The following is a 20,982-nucleotide window of genomic DNA, read 5'->3' on the forward strand; positions in this document are numbered from 1 at the left end:
CTTAGCAACATAATTAACATAAACGTCCTTATAACTGAAAATATGACCTAATCGTTTAAAACTATAATCTAAGTAATTTAAATTAGAGATCTCAATTACTATTGCAGAGAGAGGGGGAGAGGCCTCTGTACCTACCTAACAGCACCGCAAAGCAAAAAGAAGTACCTATTGCAAATAACTGTTTACTTGCCACATTTATGTCATGTACTGGATTTATGTCAAGACAATATTCTTGAGCTTTCTTTATTGTAAAAAGTTAAATAGAATGGGTTGGTTTTTGCAGGATTCCCTGGTACCCCAGGCAATATTGGATTTCAAGGACCTCCAGGTCCTGAAGGGGAGAGGGGATTCCCTGGAGAAAAGGGGCTTTCAATAGTGGTAGGTGTATACCTCATCATAATAAAATTCAAACACAAATCCTAAATTTTGTATGTAATATATATTCTTATTTCAGCCCACTTAAGGTAATTTTTTAAGTTCTATAAAGAATAACTTTGACAAGAATCATTAAAAAAAAATTGTAAATTATTTTATTCATTTTAAAAATTTAATTTGTAATACATAATAAGTTCAACTTCTTAATGTGAAAATTTAGTTGAGAGAGTAATAAGATCTATCTTATTCATAGGGGCCAAAAGGAGCAGATGGTCTTCCTGGCAGGGATGGAGATAAGGGGCAGAAAGGAGAGCCAGGATATCCGGGAGCCCGAGGTGCTCCGGGAGACTCCCTAAACGGCATTCCCGGAGCTCAAGGTCCTAGGGGAGAAAAGGGAGAGAGAGGATTTGATGGAACACCCGGACAGCCAGGAATTCCAGGTAAATCCCTGTGTGCAATGATTATCATGTTGTTATTTTAGCGAATTTCCCATATAGAGAATAGGCTATTATTGTAGCTCTCTTGGTAAGTCTTAGATCCAGGATCAATTAACTTTTTGGTTTTCAGGTCCCCTGAGGCCAAAAACACAATCCGTTCAAATTCCTATCCATATTAGGGCCTATGTTAGCACCATGACTCGAAAAAAAAATTATCCGGTTTTTATTACATTTGGTACAAACGTGTAAACCTACAATAATTATTTAAATAAGTTTGTGAGCCAGCATTATCAGACTATGGCAACAGGGTTTTATGGGGCAAAAGTGGGTTTTCCCATTTTTGACCCCAAAACATACAATTTTTAATCACTTTCTAAATTATTTTGTATAGTTAAAAAAAAATCATAATTGAGTACATTGAAGCATTGTTGTACGCCCAATGGCTTCAAAAAAATTAAAAACTGAAATGAAAAACATTGGACGCTTCACTTTAATAACCTTACAAAAGAAAAAGACCAAGGCGAAGGGAGGGGAAATAACTTTTCATCATGTACTTAGTTTCTGTGTCTAGTTTAATTGTTCTCCTCTACATGTTACAGTATTCTTTGAGCTGTCTTCCAGTGTTCTTCTCAAAATAAGTTTATAAAATTTAGTGTATTTATTAAAATTTATATATTTAAATGATCAAAGATTCTCACTTTTTTGTAGGTTTAAATAATAAGGGTTTGTTTATTACTGTAGAGCTCAATAATTTTATTTTATTTTACTCAATAAAATCCACCATCTTAACCCGACATGACCACAGGTAGTGATGGGGAGAAGGGAGATATTGGAGGAAGGTGCATTGACTGTGCCCAGGGAAGGAAGGGGGAGAAGGGGCTACCAGGAAGAGACGGGACTGCTGGAAGAGAGGGACTCCAAGGTCCTCCAGGAGAGAGAGGATATCCCGGACTGCAAGGAGATAGCGGACTTCCTGGACCACCTGGTTCCCCAGGAGAACCTGTAAGTCAATGATAATATCTAAAACCATCTACAGTACTGTTCTGGTTTTTAGAACTTTAAAATTGAGAGGAATTCATTTGCTTTGATAGCATTTATATTAAGTTCTGATAGATTGTGAGTTGGTTAGTGGCTCAATCTTAAGCGCCCGGTTACACATCTGATGTTGTAATTTATCAGTACAGTTTATTGTCTGTACCGGCTTACTCCTTGTTTTGTTTGATACGTTCCACGCATGTGGAGAGTCCAGAGACAGTTGCATATTTCAACAAATAATGTATCTACATCATCTATCTAGATCTACATAAATTGGTGAAATGTTATTGGGCATTACAATAATTTAAACACATTAATCAGTTATATTCTACCTACTCCCTCAGGGGGACGGCATCTAGGAGTCAGAAGTAAATCTTAAATGTAAGCATAGGGCAATATAAGTTTTTACTTTTAGAATACAATGCCGCAAATTTGAACTCAAACAGACAACCGAGTCAAATGATTGCAAATTCAAGGAATCTATGAACGGCTGTCATTTTTGCCTTGGTTGTCCGTTTGAGTTTGGCTTTGCGGCATTGTATTTTTCTAAAAGACCTTTAATTTGACGTGCATGTCAACCTATGCTTATATTTAAGATTTTATTCTGACTCCTAGCGGGCTGTCCCCTTGAGGTGGTAGCGTATCACTGAATAATATGAATGTAAATATTGTGATTAATGTGTTAAAATTGTTTTAATACCCAGTAAATTTGTGTCAAGTTGTGTAGCTCTATCTTTATTATTTTTGTGAATATTAAACTAGCCCGGGACTTTTTTTCACCCTGTTTATTTGAAGCTTACAAACCCTTGTCACAATAATTATTATGTGTATGAAGTTTATATCTGTTAAACCAGTTATTATCATTACACCCATTATTACTTTATTACTTCCCATAATTACTAAGTAAAGCATGAGAATATTATTATATTTTTTCTTTCAATACAACTTACTGGTATTTACAGGGTGATGATGGAATCCCTGGACAACCAGGTCCCCAAGGAGAGAGGGGACGAGACGCTTTTGTTCCAGATTCTTTTAGGATCACAATGAAGGGAGATCAAGGACCTAGAGGAGACGCAGGACTTCCAGGAATTAAGGGTGATAAAGGAGTTCAAGGACCCCCAGGAAATCCTGGTCTTCCGGGCTTCTCAGGAGAGAGAGGAGACAAGGTATTTGATATAAAAATTATGCAAACTTAAATTAACCTAAAATAGTACTGTATTGAATTGTAAAATGAGTGACTTCTACTAGAACTACAATTAATTATAATCAATTTTCATTATGAATCATATTCCAGGGAGATAAGGGATACGCGGGAATTGCTGGAGTCCCAGGAAGAGATGGAACTCCAGGACTACCTGGAGAGAAGGGAGTAAGTGTAAAAGGAGAAAGAGGAAACCCTGGAACCCCGGGAAGACCTGGTACCAAGGGAGAACCCGGATTAGTTGGAGACAAGGGAATTCCAGGTATGTTTTCTAGTATTGTTTACTTAGTTGTAAACTCAATAAATTTAAATTTGGTCCCTGCTTTAGTTTTCAAACACAGTTTTAAAATGCCCAGATTTTAATTATTAAAGTATAGTCGCTTCAAAGACCAACATAACAAACCCTTTGACCATTGATAGATGTGGACATGACGATCTCATGAAAGACGCAGCCAACCATAGAGTGATTTGAGCCTCCGACAGAGTGTGCTGATGTCAATTACTGAATATCCTTAACCGAGACTATTTAACAAACTTGTAAACTACAGCATCTGTTTTGTCACATAAGATATCCGGTAAATCAAGAGAGAGAAAGGAATCAGGCAGTAGCAAATCTCGTGAGTGCTGGCTTTCAACTATGTTCTATTTATACAACAATTGACTATATCTACTTTGTATAAATGGGATGCTGCCTACTTCTGTTCTGTATCCAAAAGTCAAAGGTAACTATTCAAACTTTCGACCAAATCAAGCAAGATGGTAAAATTATTCCAAAAAGGGAAATTGAACTAAAAAATACTGTAAGTACAGTACCAGTAATGCAAAAGTATTTTTCAGGACATTGCGCCCCGTTGGATTTATCTAAAGGATTGAAGGGAGAACGAGGACCCCCGGGACCCAAAGGTGAACCTGGACCCCCAGGATATGATGGCCTTACTGGAGACAAGGGCAACACAGGACCTGCGGTAAAGACCTAGTGTATCAAACTAACACTGTTCTTTTTGTATCATGGTCATAAAATTTTCTATTTAAGTATTGCTAAAAATATTCACATCTTGCCTTATTTATCAAAATCACAATTTTCTTGTCAGTAAATATTGTTAAGTAAAAGCATGGACAAATAGAATAAATATAGACTGTCAAAGGAAGGTTCCGCAATGTGCCGTGCTAGGAGTGCCGTGTAGTTACGGCGCCCACTGCTGCAGGCGAGGAACCGTATGCTACCAGCAGACGCTGCAGCGTTGTGCGCCGTAACTACATGGCACTCCTAGCGGTGGATGCTGGAACATAATGCTAACAGCAGCACTGCTGTCGGTCTATATTTATTCTCTTTGTCTATGTTAAAAGTATCAATTTGCACCATTGATTTAAATACATGAAACTTTTTATCTAGGGTTTGAACGGGTTACCAGGACCGCCAGGACCTCCAGGAAATGTAGGAGCCAGAGGTTTGGCTGGTCCTAGAGGTCTTAAGGGTGAAATGGGACCAATGGGCTTTGTAGGGGAACCAGGACAACCCGGACCAAGAGGACCACCTGGAGACTTTGGCAGGAAGGGTGAGTGTATTGCCGACAACAATACAGTGGCTATTACTTTATAGATCTGTAAACTAAATCAGCCTAGTTATTTATTGGAATTCAATCACATTTGGAACTTTATAAATAGCTCTAGTTTCACCCCTATGGTGGTAAAACTAATGGTGGGATAGTGTCTCCAAGAACGTTAGAGAAGTGGGGGCAGCAGTGGAAGAGGCAGAAGATAGAGAGTATGATGGAGAGCAATTGTTGGTGCGGCCAACTCCCACCTTAGGCATAAATGGCCATGGGAGTGAGTGAGTTTTACCTCTGCTTCTCAACAGACTGAGGGCACAGAAGAAAATAATCTGATACCTACTTTACAACTACAGTAGAAAACAGCAATATGTTAACACACTCACCATTGAACACAATTTCATATTTAAACACAACTAGTGTCCCTGTTGCTTGAATTTGAGCAATTGCTAAGTATTACAGGCGTTATTTTAAAACAAATAACAGTCAATTTTGATTTTCTTACTTAATCTCAACTACATAGGTACTGTGTTTGTTTTCAAAATAAATGTTAATCAAAACGTTTTTTTTATTTGTCAATGTTTCGATAAAAATACAATACATGCCAGTAGAGGAAATTTTCACTCTACGGTACTCATTATCTTGTTCTAACATGGTAACATTGTCTAATCCTTATAATGTCAAACAAAGTTACATTGTAACTTTTCAATTATGAGACTAAGACAGCGGTTTATAGAGGATAGAGAAAATTAGGTAAAACTGAAAACAGTTATTTAAACAAAGAAATTTCTAAGGATACGTAACATTTTATATTGTATGAATGCACTCATGTTGTGAAAAGTGTTTGTAGCACAGTGGCACAGCATTACATTGTATCTGGATAAATATATCCACCACTGGGTGTTAGACTACAGCCAGTGTCAAAACAAAGAATATCTTAATTACAAGAATCTACACTATCCTAAAAGACTTATTGAACAAAAAATTATTGACGTTTTGTAACTTCAAAATAGGCATATATTAAGCTGTACACCTTTGAGTGTTATGTTAAACTTATTTTCCTGTTTTAGCAAACTCCGTCCAAATCATGTATTGATATTTAGCGGGGTTAGTTAACAAAACATAATTAATTTAAATCCTGTCTACTTTAGGCGACAAAGGAGAGTCAGGAATACCAGGAGTTGGTCCCAGAGGACCTCCAGGAGCACCGGGATATACGGGAGAAAAGGGACTTCCCGGACCAGCTGGGAAATATGGTAGTCCAGGAGAACCAGGTAAAACTATAATAGTGTTTTTGTTTTAGAACTTCATCACACTGATAAAATAGGATTTATTGTAATGAAAGCTGTTACTTTTACTTTTTATTAATATGGAACTATTTATTAATTCTTAGAGACTAAACCAAATCAAATTATAAAATTAACTTAACCATGTTTATCCCCACAGGAAGACCAGGATTCCCAGGTGAAAAAGGAGATATGGGAGAACCTGGACTAAACGGACTTCCAGGAGCAGTTGGACTAAAGGGTGATTCTGGTCCTGTAGGACCTACGGGTCCTCCAGGATTTGATGGAATGCCAGGAAGTAAAGGAGATCAAGGTATAGCGGTTCTTTAGTCAGTACAATACTTATGTCTTTAGATATGCTACTTTATTTAGATTTTAGATTTGCATATAAATCAGTATCATTACTAACACTGCTATCGGCATCAACATTACTACATGTAACTGTAATCAACTAATATATATTTTGAGAACCTTAAGCCTTTTTTCTCCATATTTTCAACTCGATATTCCAAGGTTCTTTTTCATCCGTATGATTCTAATCATGTAATATGTAATTTTTTCCCACATTCACATCTTATTGTGATAAAGAACCATCGAAAAGCAAATAATGAATATTAATTTATAAGTTTTCAGGTTTTTTTAGGGGAATTCCTCAGAAATAATACAGTAGCCTACCAGGTAACAATTCTTTTGTAAATTACCCATCGATACATAGATAAGACAACACTCTATAACTTTCTGTAATATTTCAATTTATATTTCCTTAGGTATTCCGGGATTGGTTGGAGAGGCAGGACGACCTGGACTTCTTGGTTACCCAGGACCAAAAGGAGAAAGAGGCATCCCAGGAGCAGACGGGCAAAAGGGATTCCAAGGACCTAGAGGACTATCAGGTTAGTAGCAGTATTCAATCATTCATGCACTAGTGAGTAACGCAGTACTATCCTGATAATAGACAAATTCGTTAATACCAAGGCAATGTGGTTCGGATTCCACTACAAAATGTAGGTCCCTTAGTCACCATTAGCTGTATAGGCTATTAATTAACAGCTGTGTCTAAAGGAATATGTCGGCTCTGCGCTTTGGGAAGAATGCCAAAAAATTGTCTTTAGAACCACACAATTTTAGATTTTGAAAAATCATTAATAAAATCTGCCAGTAAGCGCAGTTTGTCCTCTTTTTGTGTCACCGTGTTAAGTAAAGAATTCCGATCAAAGAACATGAGTACAATGTCCCCGCTATGCTAAAAAAAATCATAAATCATCAAAGTTGTTTGGCGCGATCATAAAAGATGATGACGGATGTTGCTGCGATTAGTAGTGATAATTACCAATGTTGCTGATATAAAAATTCTAAAATTGTAATTTCCTTTTCATTTCAAATGAAATACCTAACTCAAACTTTCCCATATAGCTTTTACTTTGTTATGGACAAACAAAATACCAAACAACCCTTTTTTTAAATAGTAATACAGTTTAGTCAACTAAATTTTATATCAGATCATTAACTAGTTGTTTATAAAATTTCTTTTGCTCCAAAAGGTGAACCTGGAATACCAGGAATGGATGGAATACCAGGGGAAAAAGGAGACAAAGGAAGTCCAGGAGTGATGGGATTCACAGGACCTCCAGGTCCGGATGGACCTCTGGGACCGCCAGGTCCTGTGGGGGAGAAGGGAGACAGGGGATTCCCAGGACCTCCGGGACCTCCTGGACCTATAGGACCTCTGGGTATCAAGGGAAATACTGGACCTCCCGGACTCATGGTGAGGCAATTTTTTTTTACAATCCAAAAATAAACTAAACTTAATCAGAATTGTTCTCAACTTCTTTTTCAAGCTAAAAATTTGAAGTTATTTCATCAAGGTATAAAGTGGGTAGGAATTGGTGATAAAACAAATTTGAAGTTTTGTTGATAATCATCTACTTAAACAATCTACCAGAGTAAGCTAAAGAATTCTAACTCAATATGGTTTGAATATATTTCAAATGTGTAATTCAATTTCAAAATTAAGTCTACCAACAGTTTTATCAAGAGTAAGTACATTAAAAAGAGCTCTGTAAATCATTTGGGCGCATTTGGCTAAGATTTCCCCACTATTGAACTCCAAACAATCTCCTCCAATCTCATTTTACCACCTACCAAACCACGTTCCATCATGTTACCGTAGTTGCACCAGCCACTTATTGCATGATTCATCAAAGCTAATAGACAGCTGTGACCATCGCTAATAGGAAAAATATACAATCCTATCCTACTTGACAACAACTATGATTTACCTATTAATCGGACTGGTACAGTAATATATTTTGTGATCTGCAACGAATGATTCTGAATAATGATGAATTATTATTATTGCAGGGTCCCAAGGGTACACCTGGACAGGCATCAGAGAAGGGACAGAAAGGAGATCCAGGAATGCCGGGATTGAGGGGTCCCACTGGACCTCAAGGCAAAGACGGAATTCCAGGAGGCAAGGGAGAGGCTGGACTTCCAGGATTTGGCAGGCCAGGACAGCAAGGAGAAAAGGGAGAGATAGGATTAGCCGGGTTGCCCGGAAGAGACGGAAATCCAGGATTCAAGGGAGAGCCTGGCTTACCAGGGTATCCCGGTGATAAGGGAGACAGAGTATGTTTATTGTTATCTATATGTTAGTTCAGAAAAGGGTAACTAATTAAGGTCAAAATGGGGAGTGACAGGCAATATAAGAGCTACCAGTTGACAGATTTAACCGATTTAACCACCATTGATTCCAAGATGCAACCTACACACATCTTGAGTACTAGAACCTTAAATGCCGCTGTTTTATAACAATCCATTGTTGCTTGATTTTAATCTACTTTTTTTCTGAAAAAAAAAATCTAAATGTTGTTGTCAAAGAAAATGTAGGCTAAACATTGTGGTTATTATTATTATTATTTTTTTTTTTTTGCCACAAAGTCTGGTAAATTTGGACTTCCCAAAGCCTCACCTCAGATTTTGAAAGGTCATGGGCAAAGTCAAAATGTGAACACAGCAATATGCCTACGACACTGCTAGGGAGAGATAATTTTGTGTAAAATTTCAGTTTACAGTCCAATATTTTGTTGGTGATACATTTTGAAGTAGTGTGGCAATTGTGCTTTCATTTGTGAAATACAGTTCTCTACCTCTTTATGTTTTATGTTATGATGCACAAACGATTGTCTATTTAAACATATATTAGAGTGCCTTGTGTTGTACAGTAAATCAATTCAGTATCATAATGATCAAATTATGTCCTGTGATACTGTAGTGTCGACAAAATTTTGTTTCTATTATTTTAGGATTAATTTAATGATTTGATTTTTGATTTACTGTTTGGTTATACAAATAGGATACGGGGTTTTTTATGATTATATTGTTTTATTTGGCTAAACTTTTAAATTACTGTAATAACAAAAGAAGAAACAAATTGTAAACAAAACACAACCTCTACAGAGCACTGTACAGAACTAACAATAAAATTGTCTTCAGATGATCCATAAGGATGAGAAATCTACTAAGGTAGTATGTTTATCTATGATATGGTTATAGCATTCAGTTAATATGTCTGATATTTCAACACGAATTTTCTGGTGATAAATTAAAAAAAACAGTAATTTTATTAATTCCTCCTTTTTTCTGCCTAGAAAGTTTATTAGTTTCAAATCACTAACTCCTAAGTCACACTTTTCTTTTAGGGACTTTCTGGATCACCCGGATCACTTGGAACACCTGGAATGGACGGAATACCCGGAGCTCAAGGAGAAGTAGGACCCCCAGGTCCAGCAGGATATCCCGGATCGAAGGGAGACAAGGGATTACCAGGAGTGCCAGGATTCAACGGACCAAAGGGAGACAAAGGGTTAATAGGTAATAACATAATATTTTGGCCATCTAAACCTTGGTATCCCAAATTAATTTTGATGCTTTAGTTGTAAGCTATATACACTGTTTAACACTCTTCTTCATTGAACTTCTGGTGTGTTTGCCACTCATAAATTAAATATAAGTATAAACTAGAAAGACCTCATTTTTTATCTCTTTTGTAAGTGCTCTAGGTATTTTTACTAAACTCTACAGTTTTAAGTTTGACATTACTAAAATCTCTCACTTTAGTAACGTTCCACTATACGTAATAACACTTAAATTTTAGCAACTAAACTAATAGTTGTTGATTTATGTTTTACCATAACTGAGCTTACAGTTTTGTAAGGCTCTGGAGATTTTTTCATGAGAAAGTAAACGAAAATGTGCTTTTCACGTCGATATTGTCGAGAAAATGAGACGTCATCGTAAGAACCTCACTAATCTGGGTGGGGTAAAATTTCAGAGGGGTACAAAAAGTCCAGGCAAAAAGAACTTATTATTAAATCAAGGTCCTTTAGTCACTTAATTTATTTTCCTTTTAGCGAATATGTATGTGTGTGTGTGACCGTTATCATGATAACTCCAACGGGGTACTAGACCTATATTCTGGGGGGTGTCACCAGGTGGCTTAGGCAGTATGGAATTAGAAAATCACGTGCTTAAATGAGAGACTTTAAAGCTTTTTTGAGACACACAAAATTAAATTGACCTAGCTTAATGTGTACAAGCTTCCCAATTTGTATCATGTGGACTGCATTATACCTGCCCAGTAAGCAGCAATTAAACCTACACACACCCCAACACTACCCAACATTGTCCGTATTTTGGGCGAATTGAACATTCTTAGTTCTTATAAAACAAGTTAAACGTTTGTCAAACCAAGCATTATCTCTAAATCATGGTATCCCAGTCAGTGACTAAGCGCTGAGGAGTTATAATAGATATTGATTAACATCAGTAATTTGTAAACTATTTTCATTTATTTTACACCAAGCGGCCATTTCCCTAGTGCTCTTAGGGAGGACATTGTAGACTATGTACTGGAAATCCCACTAACAATACTAACATATAATGTTATTTGCAGGAGGGCCAGGAGTGATTGGTTACCCAGGACAGAGAGGAGATAAGGGTGACCAAGGACCTCCAGGACCCGTGGTGGAGGTGAAGGGAGACAAAGGAGAACCCGGAGTTCCAGGATTGCAGGGATACAGCGGATTGAAGGGAGATCGCGGATTGGACGGACTACCAGGAGAAAAAGGACTGAAGGGCGACCGAGGATTCCCTGGTCCACCAGGCATTCAGGGAAGTCCTGGCAATGATGGACCCAAAGGTAAAATAGCTCAATGTAAAGATTGTCTGGTGAGCTGAGTGGTGGCAGCAACATTATGATAATTTTTTGCTTTCAGAGTAAACTAATGATTTTCCCCGAGCAAAGCTCGGTCCCCAGGTACTACCTTTATTATATACTGCGATTGCTTAAAGCAAGAACTTGAACAAAGAGCTGCATCATGTAGCTAAACCCTAAAAAACTTAAGTAGAAACAGTACAACTGTATAACATATAAGCTCTGTAATTTTTAAATTTTCTAACAATTTTCATCACGTCTTTTCTCATTGTTGTAATTTTTAGTATTTATTGTTGAAATTCCTGTTTAAAATCATAATCAAGCAAAATTCTACTTAGATTGGAAGCTACCATAATTTCTCATCAATCACATGTCCCCTTGAGTTTGGCCTAGGTCGTTAAAGAGAGCTGATCTGGCTGGACCTGCTCTGAGACTATTTCACAGAGTTTTTATCATGATAATCTGATAAGAGCATAAATGGGAACATAGATGGAGTAAATTGTATGCTTCAGAGGTAATATCAATTTTCATATTGCAAGGTACATGTGGTCAATCAAAGCCGTAATTGGTGGTGGAAAATAAGTTATGTAAGGCAAGCAGATTTTAAGCTCTTCATCAGTGTAAACATTTTTTTTAAACTGTCAGCTGTTTGACAGGAGTGGGAGGACCTCCCGGACCCCCAGGACCTCAAGGATTGATCCAGAAGGGAGAAAAAGGACTTCCTGGTCTGATCTGCAAGCCAGGAAGAGCTGGAATCCCGGGAACACCAGGACAAAAGGGTAAATTACAAAATCTTTTAGTAAAAATTTTTGCTACTAATTGAAATTTTAAAAGCCTCTTCTAATATACAATATTTATATACAATGTTATAACAGAGGATTTTTACTTAATTTATTTGATCCTAAGAAGTCAGTTTTAGAGTTTTTTTTTTTCTTTAGATAGGTTACAAGTTCTTCTAACTAATCTTTGAAAGTTCCCTGCAAGCAATCTCGCAAAAAACCAATATTATTTTGTTCTAGAGGACTTTTTGAGAGAGTAGAAGGATCTTAGCTGAACTCTATCCTTTCAAATTTCCTCATAAGTCATTTCATTGAAAACCTCCAGTTTTAGGAATGTACGAGTAATTATAAAAAACCCAGTTGCATTTAATATATTAATAGAAAGTAAAAAAATATTTCATAGAATTTTAAACCAAATAAAAGAGGTATAGTCAAACCTTCTCTTAAATTATCAATATTCTACCCAAATGATTGTCAGTTATTCTAAGATTATCTTAATTCATTTTAAGTTCATTTAACATCACGTAACACACATTGACTTTTGGCTTTCACATGACTTATACAGTACACACTAGTGAGTCGCATGGCAAGGAATGTGTATTGTTACAACTAAATTTCATAAATACATAAGTTACAAACATTAGTGTTGATGAATCTATATAATAGTTTGCTTGGTTTCCTAATGTAGGAAGTAATCTTACAAATATTTTCCTATAGGAGAACCAGGTTTCCCTGGTCTTCCAGGAAAACAAGGTCCAGTCGGCCCAGCAGGATCCCTAGGTCCCGTGGGAGAGAAGGGAGACAGAGGATTCCCGGGAGTGCCAGGACCTCCAGGAGCCAATGGACCACCAGGATTCCCAGGAAAGGAAGGACAACCCGGATATCCAGGAGCTAAGGGAGAGCCAGGCAGACCAGCTGCATTGGGAGCTCCTGGAGAGAAGGGAAATCAGGGATTGCCAGGTGAGAAACTTGACCAAACATCTCTGCAGGCTCTATCACTAAAGATGTAGAACTCATATAAAGCTCCTTGGGCCAGGAGGACCAAAGCTAAAGTACTATTTTGTACTTATACAGTAAAGTTTGGATTGTCATACAGGTCATACAAAACCATCTGTTGCAAAGTTGGAATAAGAGGAAAATAACGAAAACCATTGTTGGACATGTAAAAATCATAAATTAATGTTTGTTTAACCCCAAAGCTATTTGAGGTTTTAACTCTGGAACTGGCGATCGGTCATTTTATGGCCGATAGGGGTTGTTTGTGTAGTGCCATCGCTCACAAAACGGCTGATCCAGTATTTTACTTATATTAAAGCAAATAATTAACTCATTGACTTATAATAAGCATTAGTGCAGGGTCAAAACTGAGTCTCAAGTCTCAAAACCATCTATCTAAGCTTTGGAAAAGTTTCGGTTTCGAGATTCGATCGGCGAGTTTCGTGATTGTAAAGTTTTGAAATAATTAAGGATTTTGTAAGTTCTGGTTTTGAAATAGCTGACATTTTTTGGCATAATTATTTTTGCTCTTAACACCGTTTACACTCAAGCTGGCAGCAATGGAGCAAACAAATCATCGAGTCACTGATGTAACAGTGTGTGAACTGCAAAAGGTATAAAAAATACTAATACTGGATCAACGTACCATACAGTTTCATATCGGTACTGTATTTTACTAAACCAAATAAATAATGTTTTTTTAATTGATTTAATATTTATGTAAGTGTAAGGAGTTTAATTTATTTTAGTGTTTGTGATGTATTAAAAATATATGTTATTTAGGTTTAGTTTATTAGCCATATATTCAGGATAATTATTATGTCAGGGTCTGGGTCCAATTTCTTTCAGTTTTGATTGCATATTAAATATTTTATTATTACCTTTATTTTTTTGGAGCTTTCACTTGGCAAATAAAAAAGTTTCACCTTTCAGTTTTTAGACTCCAGATTCGGGATTTGATTTTTTAAGTTCGGTTTCAGTTTTGAGATTCAAAATGTCTGGTTTCGACCATCATTAACACGTAGAGTGCGGCCGTTCCCGATCGGGTACGGCGCTTGGCCCCCGTACGGTGCGTCCGTACCCCATCGGGAACGCTCGGTAATGCTTTTTGTATATCTTCGTTTTTGCTCTAGCGTCGGCCGAAAGCGGACCTATACGACGTTAGCGTGTAGTATGTGACTTTCATTTTGTTGTGGTGTAGGTTGGTAGTAAATTTCCCCGTAAAATCCCCGTCTGGCAATCTCAAAAGTCTTCTTTTTGTCCCGTCATTTTCCCTCCATTTGGCAATACGATTCCAATGGGACCGGCTACGTTCCAAGCAGTGCTGCTATCTGTGAGTGTTTAGCGAACTACATCGACTCTCGTTGTAAAGCAGGACATCCCCTCACGTTATTTGCTATTCGTCAGACCAAAATTGAAAAGGCCAATCACACGCGGCAATCGGGTTTACTCGACGCTGAGGGCTGCGCCGCACTGGGGATACGCCCGCTATTTGACGTGCCGCAGCGAACGTGCTAATAAGCATGGATGTTATGTTAAAAATGTTGGCTATCCTGGTAACTTGGCGTAATATTTTTTGTTGGGTTAGCGTATAATTTCATTCTTGTTTTATTTGTCTGTTGACCTAAAAATTCAAGGTCAGCTGATGAGACATTTTATTAACAAACATTTTACTTGTAGGTCCCAAGGGTCTACAAGGATATCAAGGACCTAAGGGTGACAAAGGACAGGATGGACTGCCTGGATACGCTGGAGCACCAGGAAAACCGGGAGAACCTGGACTTATAGGAAGAGAAGGAGCACCGGGAAAACCAGGCTTTGACGGAATGAAGGGTGACAAGGGAGAGCCAGGATTCCGGCCTCCTCCTGGACCAAAGGGAGACAAAGGACTTCCTGGAATGCCAGGTTTGAACGTTTCAATAGATTAAACAATTTCTTCCAGCAAGTAACAGTTTTATTTAAACGAAATAAATGGATACGTGGGGGCCAGTGTGCAAATTGAACATTTTTATAGGATTCCAAATTCATATCTGAGACATAATGAATAAAGTATTTCACTTTTATTTTCCAAAGATAACCTGTAGTATTGCCATAGACAAATATAATGAATGTAGACCGGCAGCAGTGCTTCTGTTACCAACCCATCTTAAAACTATCCAGTCACTCTACTTTATTTCCTGTAATTGGGGCTTCAAACATCACTTCAGTAAGACTAATCTAATATTTTTTATGCTAAACAGGAACCCCAGGTTTGCCTGGTCCTCAAGGCAGAGACGGACTTCCAGGAATAGAAGGAATGAAGGGAGAGAGAGGATTCCCTGGGCAACCCGGACCTCCTGGACCCGAAGGACCGACTGGAGTTAGGGGAGACAGAGGCTTTGATGGACAACCTGGTCTTGCGGTTAGTTTCAGTTTAATAGCAATACTAAATTTATTTTAAATATCTTCCTTAAAATCCTAGCACAATATGCTTTAGACCAAAACAATTTTACAAATTAATTTAGGCTAGGCCTAGAGAGTCACAGCATTATCACATAATGCCATTGGTAGTTAGAGGTATTTGAACCCGGGTCCTCAGGGGCCAAAGTCCTCACCTCTAGCGCTAGACCAGCCCCGTTCCCACTTGTTTTCTAATGTCTACATAGCTTTTTACAATTTTCGTCAAACTCATTTGTTTTCGATAACAAATGCTCTCTTGCATGAAACTATTGTAGATATAGGTCTGACTATTTTATTTTTTGGTTAAAAGCTATTTTATTATTAATAAAAGTTTATTTAGATTTTTGTCTGATAAAAGGTCAGTATAATTTGTCTATACTGACAGTGACAGGTGGATTTAGACTACTGATAATTCCTCAAGTATGGCTGAGCTCTATCCCACTTTAAATAATTTTAAATATTTACTAATTTGTTCTCAAACCAATAACTTACAAACCAAACCTTCAACATAGGGTACTCCGGGACAACCTGGACTTCCTGGAGTTCCAGGAGCACCATGTCTGGATGAAGGGGACTACATGACCGGAATACTCCTGGTGAAACACTCGCAGAACGACATGGTTCCAGAATGTTACCCCGGACACCACAAGCTATGGGACGGATACAGTTTGTTGTACATAGAAGGAAATGAGAAGGCTCACAACCAGGACTTAGGTAGATTCAATAGTCATGCATAATAAATAGTTGATTGTTACTATCCTATGTAACACGTTAAACCAATTTTTAATAACAAGAGTGTCATTTGTTTTTAAAGAACCGACAAACAGTAAATTCAAACATCATTCAAAACAGATAATGGTTTTGAAAAACATCACATTTTTTCCCCTAACACAAAGTCAGTTATCATAAAATATGACTGTGACAGAGTATATAAATTTATTAACACACTGTGATAACCCATTTTTGCCAGAATATTTTTTATTTCTCAATTAAATTATTTTTCTAGGTCCCCCCCTAGGTTTAATTACTAATGTTGTCAACTTCCACCCAAGCCGGACACCGTTTGTTTAAGGTGGGCCTTCTATACCAGCTGAGTCATACATTGGCATGTCTAATATGGATTGCACATGTACGGAATTTGAACCCGCTTATGTAGAAAGACCTAAACGCTGCACTCGTCAGTGCAATGACTTAGCCAACTCTGAGCATGCCAATGTCAGTCGAACAGGTTGATTGCACTATAAGCAGAAGCACACATGAACTTGAGTACTCGCTGACGAACTACTTAGGTACTAGTGGGTTACACTAGTACGGCTACTGTATCTCGGAGCAAATAGTGGTGACGGGCTACATACATGAGTTGGCGGAAATGGGTTAATCTTTAAACTTGTGGAACGTTTGATAGTTTTCCATAGGATTTTTCGTGAGGATAGCAAAGGAAACACAAAAACTTTACACTATAGACACAATTATTAAAGTAAAGTTTTGTGGTTCTTGTGAAAGTTTATTGGACTCTTTCCCATTCAGGTAAGCCTGCTATCCCCCCCCCTTATGACTTAGACCCTCATGCTTTATGTTACATCCTTAATAATTTTCTCCTTTGTTTGATAATCACATTGTTTGTGTTTATCAGGTTTTGCTGGCTCTTGTATACGGAAGTTCTCAACAATGCCGTTCTTATTCTGTGATTTCAACAACGTCTGCAACTACGCCAGCAGAAATGACAAGTCTTACTGGCTCAGCACGAACTCACCAATACCCATGATGCCTGTAGAAGAATCTCAGATCCGAGAATACATCTCCAGGTAAGCTATGGTTACATGACATGCTGCTTATATCATTCACAAATAAATCTTTTTGTTTCCTGAAAATTATTAAATCTTAAATACAACTTAACCAGTTACGGTAAACATTTTAAATTTCAAGTACAATACAGTGAAACAGAGTAGTCTTCCTAACATTAGTATATTATTTTTATCATGTCTACCTCTGTTTTCCCTCAATCTTAACTTACCTTTAACAAATGGTTACACTAGGTTGGTTTGGACATGATAGAAGAATTTGAGAAGAGAGAATTCCTAGGAAAATCGGAGTTGATTGTGAGAAGGTAGAGAAGAATATCTATAAAAAGGCAGATGGATGAGGTGAAGGATGAGTGAGACGGCAGATGGTAGATGAAGAGGAAGGTGGACAGAGAGGCTAAGTTGACTTTAATTTGCTGTCTCTTGCAACCAGTGTCGATAAAAGATTTTTTTTAGAGGTTCTTAGAGGTTATCGGTGTCAACGCAGTTGTGTCGTCAACTGAGGCATCTTCAAAATCGAAATGTCTGACAGCACAATCTGGTTGACACATAAAATATCTATGGATTCTAAGAATAACAGCTTAGTATACAACAGAAACAGAAAAAGATTTGCGCATGTATTGTTTTAATTAACACTGTTTAATGTTACTGTTTCCCCACAGATGTGTGGTGTGTGAGGCGCCTTCGAATGTGATAGCAGTGCACAGTCAGTCCGTCAACGTACCAGACTGTCCCGCGGGATGGGATGGATTGTGGATCGGATACAGCTTTGTTATGGTGAGCTTTCAAATGTGTTGTGTATTTTATGCATATTACCATGCATGACCAGTAAAATTTTTTTTGAAATTATCTTTAGCTGAGAGCACAGCCAACATTTAATGCTGAACCATTTTTTAACTTTTTGAATGGAACTGCACTAGTGAATTCCAGTTTGGATCTTTGTCGGCTTCTTACATCTTCATCTTACATCATCAGACCCAGGCAAACTTGCCTTTTGGGTCTGGTGGAGTGCCCAAACAAAATCGATCACCCCTTACCATCTTTTATATGTATTTACCGTCTTTTGACGTGTAAATATAATAACTACTAGTGCTATTTGACATATTGTTGTACTTCCAGGTAATTTTATAACACGTACAATGCTTATCAATAAGTTATTTATTTTATTTGACTAACTCTGTTTATAACTAGTCAAATTACTTGTAAAAATGACCAGTTTATTAATATTTCTCAATGCTTTTAACACGTTCAATGCGGGGTGCTCAGTCATCTCGTTATCGCTGGCACTGCCAACCGATGTGCTGAGCCGTCGACGGAGGATGTTGTTTTTCGTTGCACTGTATGAAGTAGTCCTTTGTGTCTCCTCGTACGGCGTCGTTCCTGTCGCGCACGGTTTTTGTTATTTGTGTTTATGTTTTTGTGTTTTAGTTTGTAATATGATGTAAGTGTTGTGCAATAGTGAATGGTTATGGCTAATTCTTCACGGATTGATGACTTTCTCACTGAAGATGAACTAGGAGATACAGACACCAACCGTTTACAACACAAACTAAGGATTACTTTTGGTGTCACGTGTGTCGGTTCTACATGGCAGCCGGACGGGTGCGGCGCATGACAAATATTCCTGTCACTAATGATGACGCCATATATCTCGTGTCAAAATTTGAAAATTATGACAAAATAACAACTCATCATCTAAAACGATATTTGGAAAGTTAATTTGACTTCTCATATTTTAGCCGTACGAGTGATGTAGCCAATTTTGGTGCCGAATTGAACGTGTTAATGCATGTTTACGATGTTTTATAATATTTATTTATTCAAATATTGGTAAAAGCTGGATAGCTTTCTCTATACTGAAATCCACAGAATTGCTTCTAGACAGTGTGGTACCTACTTCAGAATATGTCTCTACTTGTGGTTGTAAAGATTTAGTTTAAAAGCCTAATAATACAGAATTTCAAATAACTCTTAAAAATTGTATCATTTTAGAGCACACACAAATTTAAACACAGAAAATGCATACTACACATTATCATTGCTTGTTGTAATGCCAGCTAACTGTTGTATTTGTTCTCTGCAGCACACGGCGGCTGGCGCAGAGGGAGGAGGTCAATCACTCGCTAGTCCAGGCTCGTGTTTGGAAGACTTCCGTGCGACACCGTTTATAGAGTGCAACGGCGCAAGAGGTAGCTGCCATTACTTTGCCAACAAACTGAGCTTCTGGCTGGCGACGATCGAAGAGACAGACCAGTTTGTGACGCCGCGCAAACAAACGCTCAAGAAGGGCAACTTGCTGCAAAGAGTCAGTAGGTGCCAAGTGTGCATCAAAACCACCTAGTCCGGTGAGTATAGGGTCATTAGGAGTAGTTTACAAGAATGTTGACATAGTTGGATGTGAAAAAAAATCACGGAAAAAACTCCAAGTTCCAAGGGCTGAGGTAAGATAACCACTGGCTAAGAGCCATAACTTACACGTCCTACCAAGTCTTGAATGACTATCTAATTACTAACACTTTGTTTCCAGGTAGAATTGTTAACCACAGGCTAAGAGCCACAAGTTCCAAGTGCTACCAAGTCTTGAATGACTATCTAATTACTACACTTTGTTTCCAGGTGGAATTGTTAACCACAGGCTAAGCCACAAGTTCCAGGTTCTAGCAAGTCTTGAATGACTATTTAATTACTACACTTTGTTTCCAGGTAGAATTGTTAACCACAGGCTAAGAGCCACAAGTTCCAGGTGCTACCAAGTCTTGAATGACTATTTAATTACTACACTTTGTTTCCAGGTAGAATTGTTAACCACAGGCTAAGAGCCACAAGTTCCAGGTGCTACCAAGTCTTGAATGACTATCTAATTACTACACTTTGTTTCCAGGTAGAATTGTTAACCACAGGCTAAGAGCCACAAGTTCCAGGTGCTACCAAGTCTTGTATAGGTATCTTCTTCCACTGCCATATTTTGTATGATAAACTTTAACTATTGTGTATGTATTTAATTTTAATAATAGAATATTGTGATTGTGTTTTAAATATAAGTTCGCTACTGCTTTTTGTAAAACGTCAGACGTAACTAGTTAGTTATTTGTACCGTTATTTTGTAAATAACAATAAGTTAATTCCTTTTATTTTGTTACTCAATACTTTTAATTGTTTATTGATATGTTGAAAGCCATAGGTCCTATAAGTGACATTTATAGAATATAACTAATGTAACAAAGTGTTCAGTTGTGTACATAGATAACTTTAGTCAATTTACTTTAGTGACAACGATTATCAAATGAATTTTACTCTTTTCGTAACCGGAGTGAAGCAAAATTTATTTTTTGATTGATCACTTTTGTAGGAGTTAAATGCAATAATTTGGAATGCCTGTTTGTACTGTATGTCTGTATATGAATGAATGGCTAGGATGTATAGAAATGTTATTTACATAAGAGTTATATTAAGTCAAATAACTTATTCTTACAAAATACAGTGTGTGTAAATCTATGTTTGTTTTTTTGCCTGTGTTTTCTGCTTGAAGTATTCTTATTTACTGAAACTATGTAGACAAACAATTAAGATTATTCGGTCCCGAGATTTTTTAAGCTATAAAAATCTTCCATTTTGCCATTTTAAACCTTTTGTAGACAAAAGTTAGCTCTCCCTTTGAATGTTGGGGGTAGTTGGGGGTAGTAATTGCACCATTCTATTCTAACTCACACAGATGGTTCTAGTGAGTCCTAAAAGTCCTGATGAAAATATTCGGCTAAATTATTCAAATCCCACTGCCGACCTGATTGAATTAAAATGCATTCTGAACTCTCATAAGCTTAATAACTATCACTCAGCCAAAAATTTTGTTGGTGGGTAGAACGG

At 37.4% G+C, this 20,982-nt stretch overlaps 1 protein-coding gene across 4 annotated transcripts in view; it reads left to right on the forward strand.

The window, feature by feature from the left end:
• The window catches only part of LOC128999831 (collagen alpha-1(IV) chain-like), a 41,308-nt gene extending 20,695 nt beyond the window's left edge, over window positions 1-20,613 (forward strand). Inside the window, exons 10-32 of one of the 4 annotated variants that reach the window (XM_054426530.1) lie at window positions 284-378; window positions 629-815; window positions 1,618-1,814; window positions 2,810-3,016; window positions 3,145-3,313; window positions 3,889-4,016; window positions 4,445-4,607; window positions 5,753-5,875; window positions 6,048-6,200; window positions 6,655-6,780; window positions 7,429-7,652; window positions 8,249-8,515; window positions 9,589-9,760; window positions 10,842-11,087; window positions 11,759-11,881; window positions 12,599-12,841; window positions 14,558-14,782; window positions 15,118-15,278; window positions 15,829-16,030; window positions 16,950-17,121; window positions 17,781-17,895; window positions 19,202-19,463; window positions 20,000-20,613. In XM_054426530.1, the coding sequence (XP_054282505.1) occupies window positions 284-378; window positions 629-815; window positions 1,618-1,814; window positions 2,810-3,016; window positions 3,145-3,313; window positions 3,889-4,016; window positions 4,445-4,607; window positions 5,753-5,875; window positions 6,048-6,200; window positions 6,655-6,780; window positions 7,429-7,652; window positions 8,249-8,515; window positions 9,589-9,760; window positions 10,842-11,087; window positions 11,759-11,881; window positions 12,599-12,841; window positions 14,558-14,782; window positions 15,118-15,278; window positions 15,829-16,030; window positions 16,950-17,121; window positions 17,781-17,895; window positions 19,202-19,459 (3,956 nt within the window). In that variant the 3' untranslated portion in view covers window positions 19,460-19,463; window positions 20,000-20,613. Of the gene's footprint in view, window positions 1-283; window positions 379-628; window positions 816-1,617; window positions 1,815-2,809; window positions 3,017-3,144; window positions 3,314-3,888; window positions 4,017-4,444; window positions 4,608-5,752; window positions 5,876-6,047; window positions 6,201-6,654; window positions 6,781-7,428; window positions 7,653-8,248; window positions 8,516-9,588; window positions 9,761-10,841; window positions 11,088-11,758; window positions 11,882-12,598; window positions 12,842-14,557; window positions 14,783-15,117; window positions 15,279-15,828; window positions 16,031-16,949; window positions 17,122-17,780; window positions 17,896-19,201; window positions 19,464-19,645; window positions 19,737-19,821; window positions 19,897-19,999 lie in introns of those variants that run through there. The other 3 variants (XM_054426533.1, XM_054426532.1, XM_054426531.1) reach the window with 3 other exon arrangements.
• Window positions 20,614-20,982: the final 369 nt, after the last annotated feature.

This window comes from Macrosteles quadrilineatus, unplaced genomic scaffold, assembly GCF_028750875.1.
Source record: "Macrosteles quadrilineatus isolate MER2022 unplaced genomic scaffold, UCM_ALF_1.0 Scaffold_8__2_contigs__length_117827958, whole genome shotgun sequence".
Lineage (NCBI taxonomy): Eukaryota > Metazoa > Arthropoda > Insecta > Hemiptera > Cicadellidae > Macrosteles > Macrosteles quadrilineatus.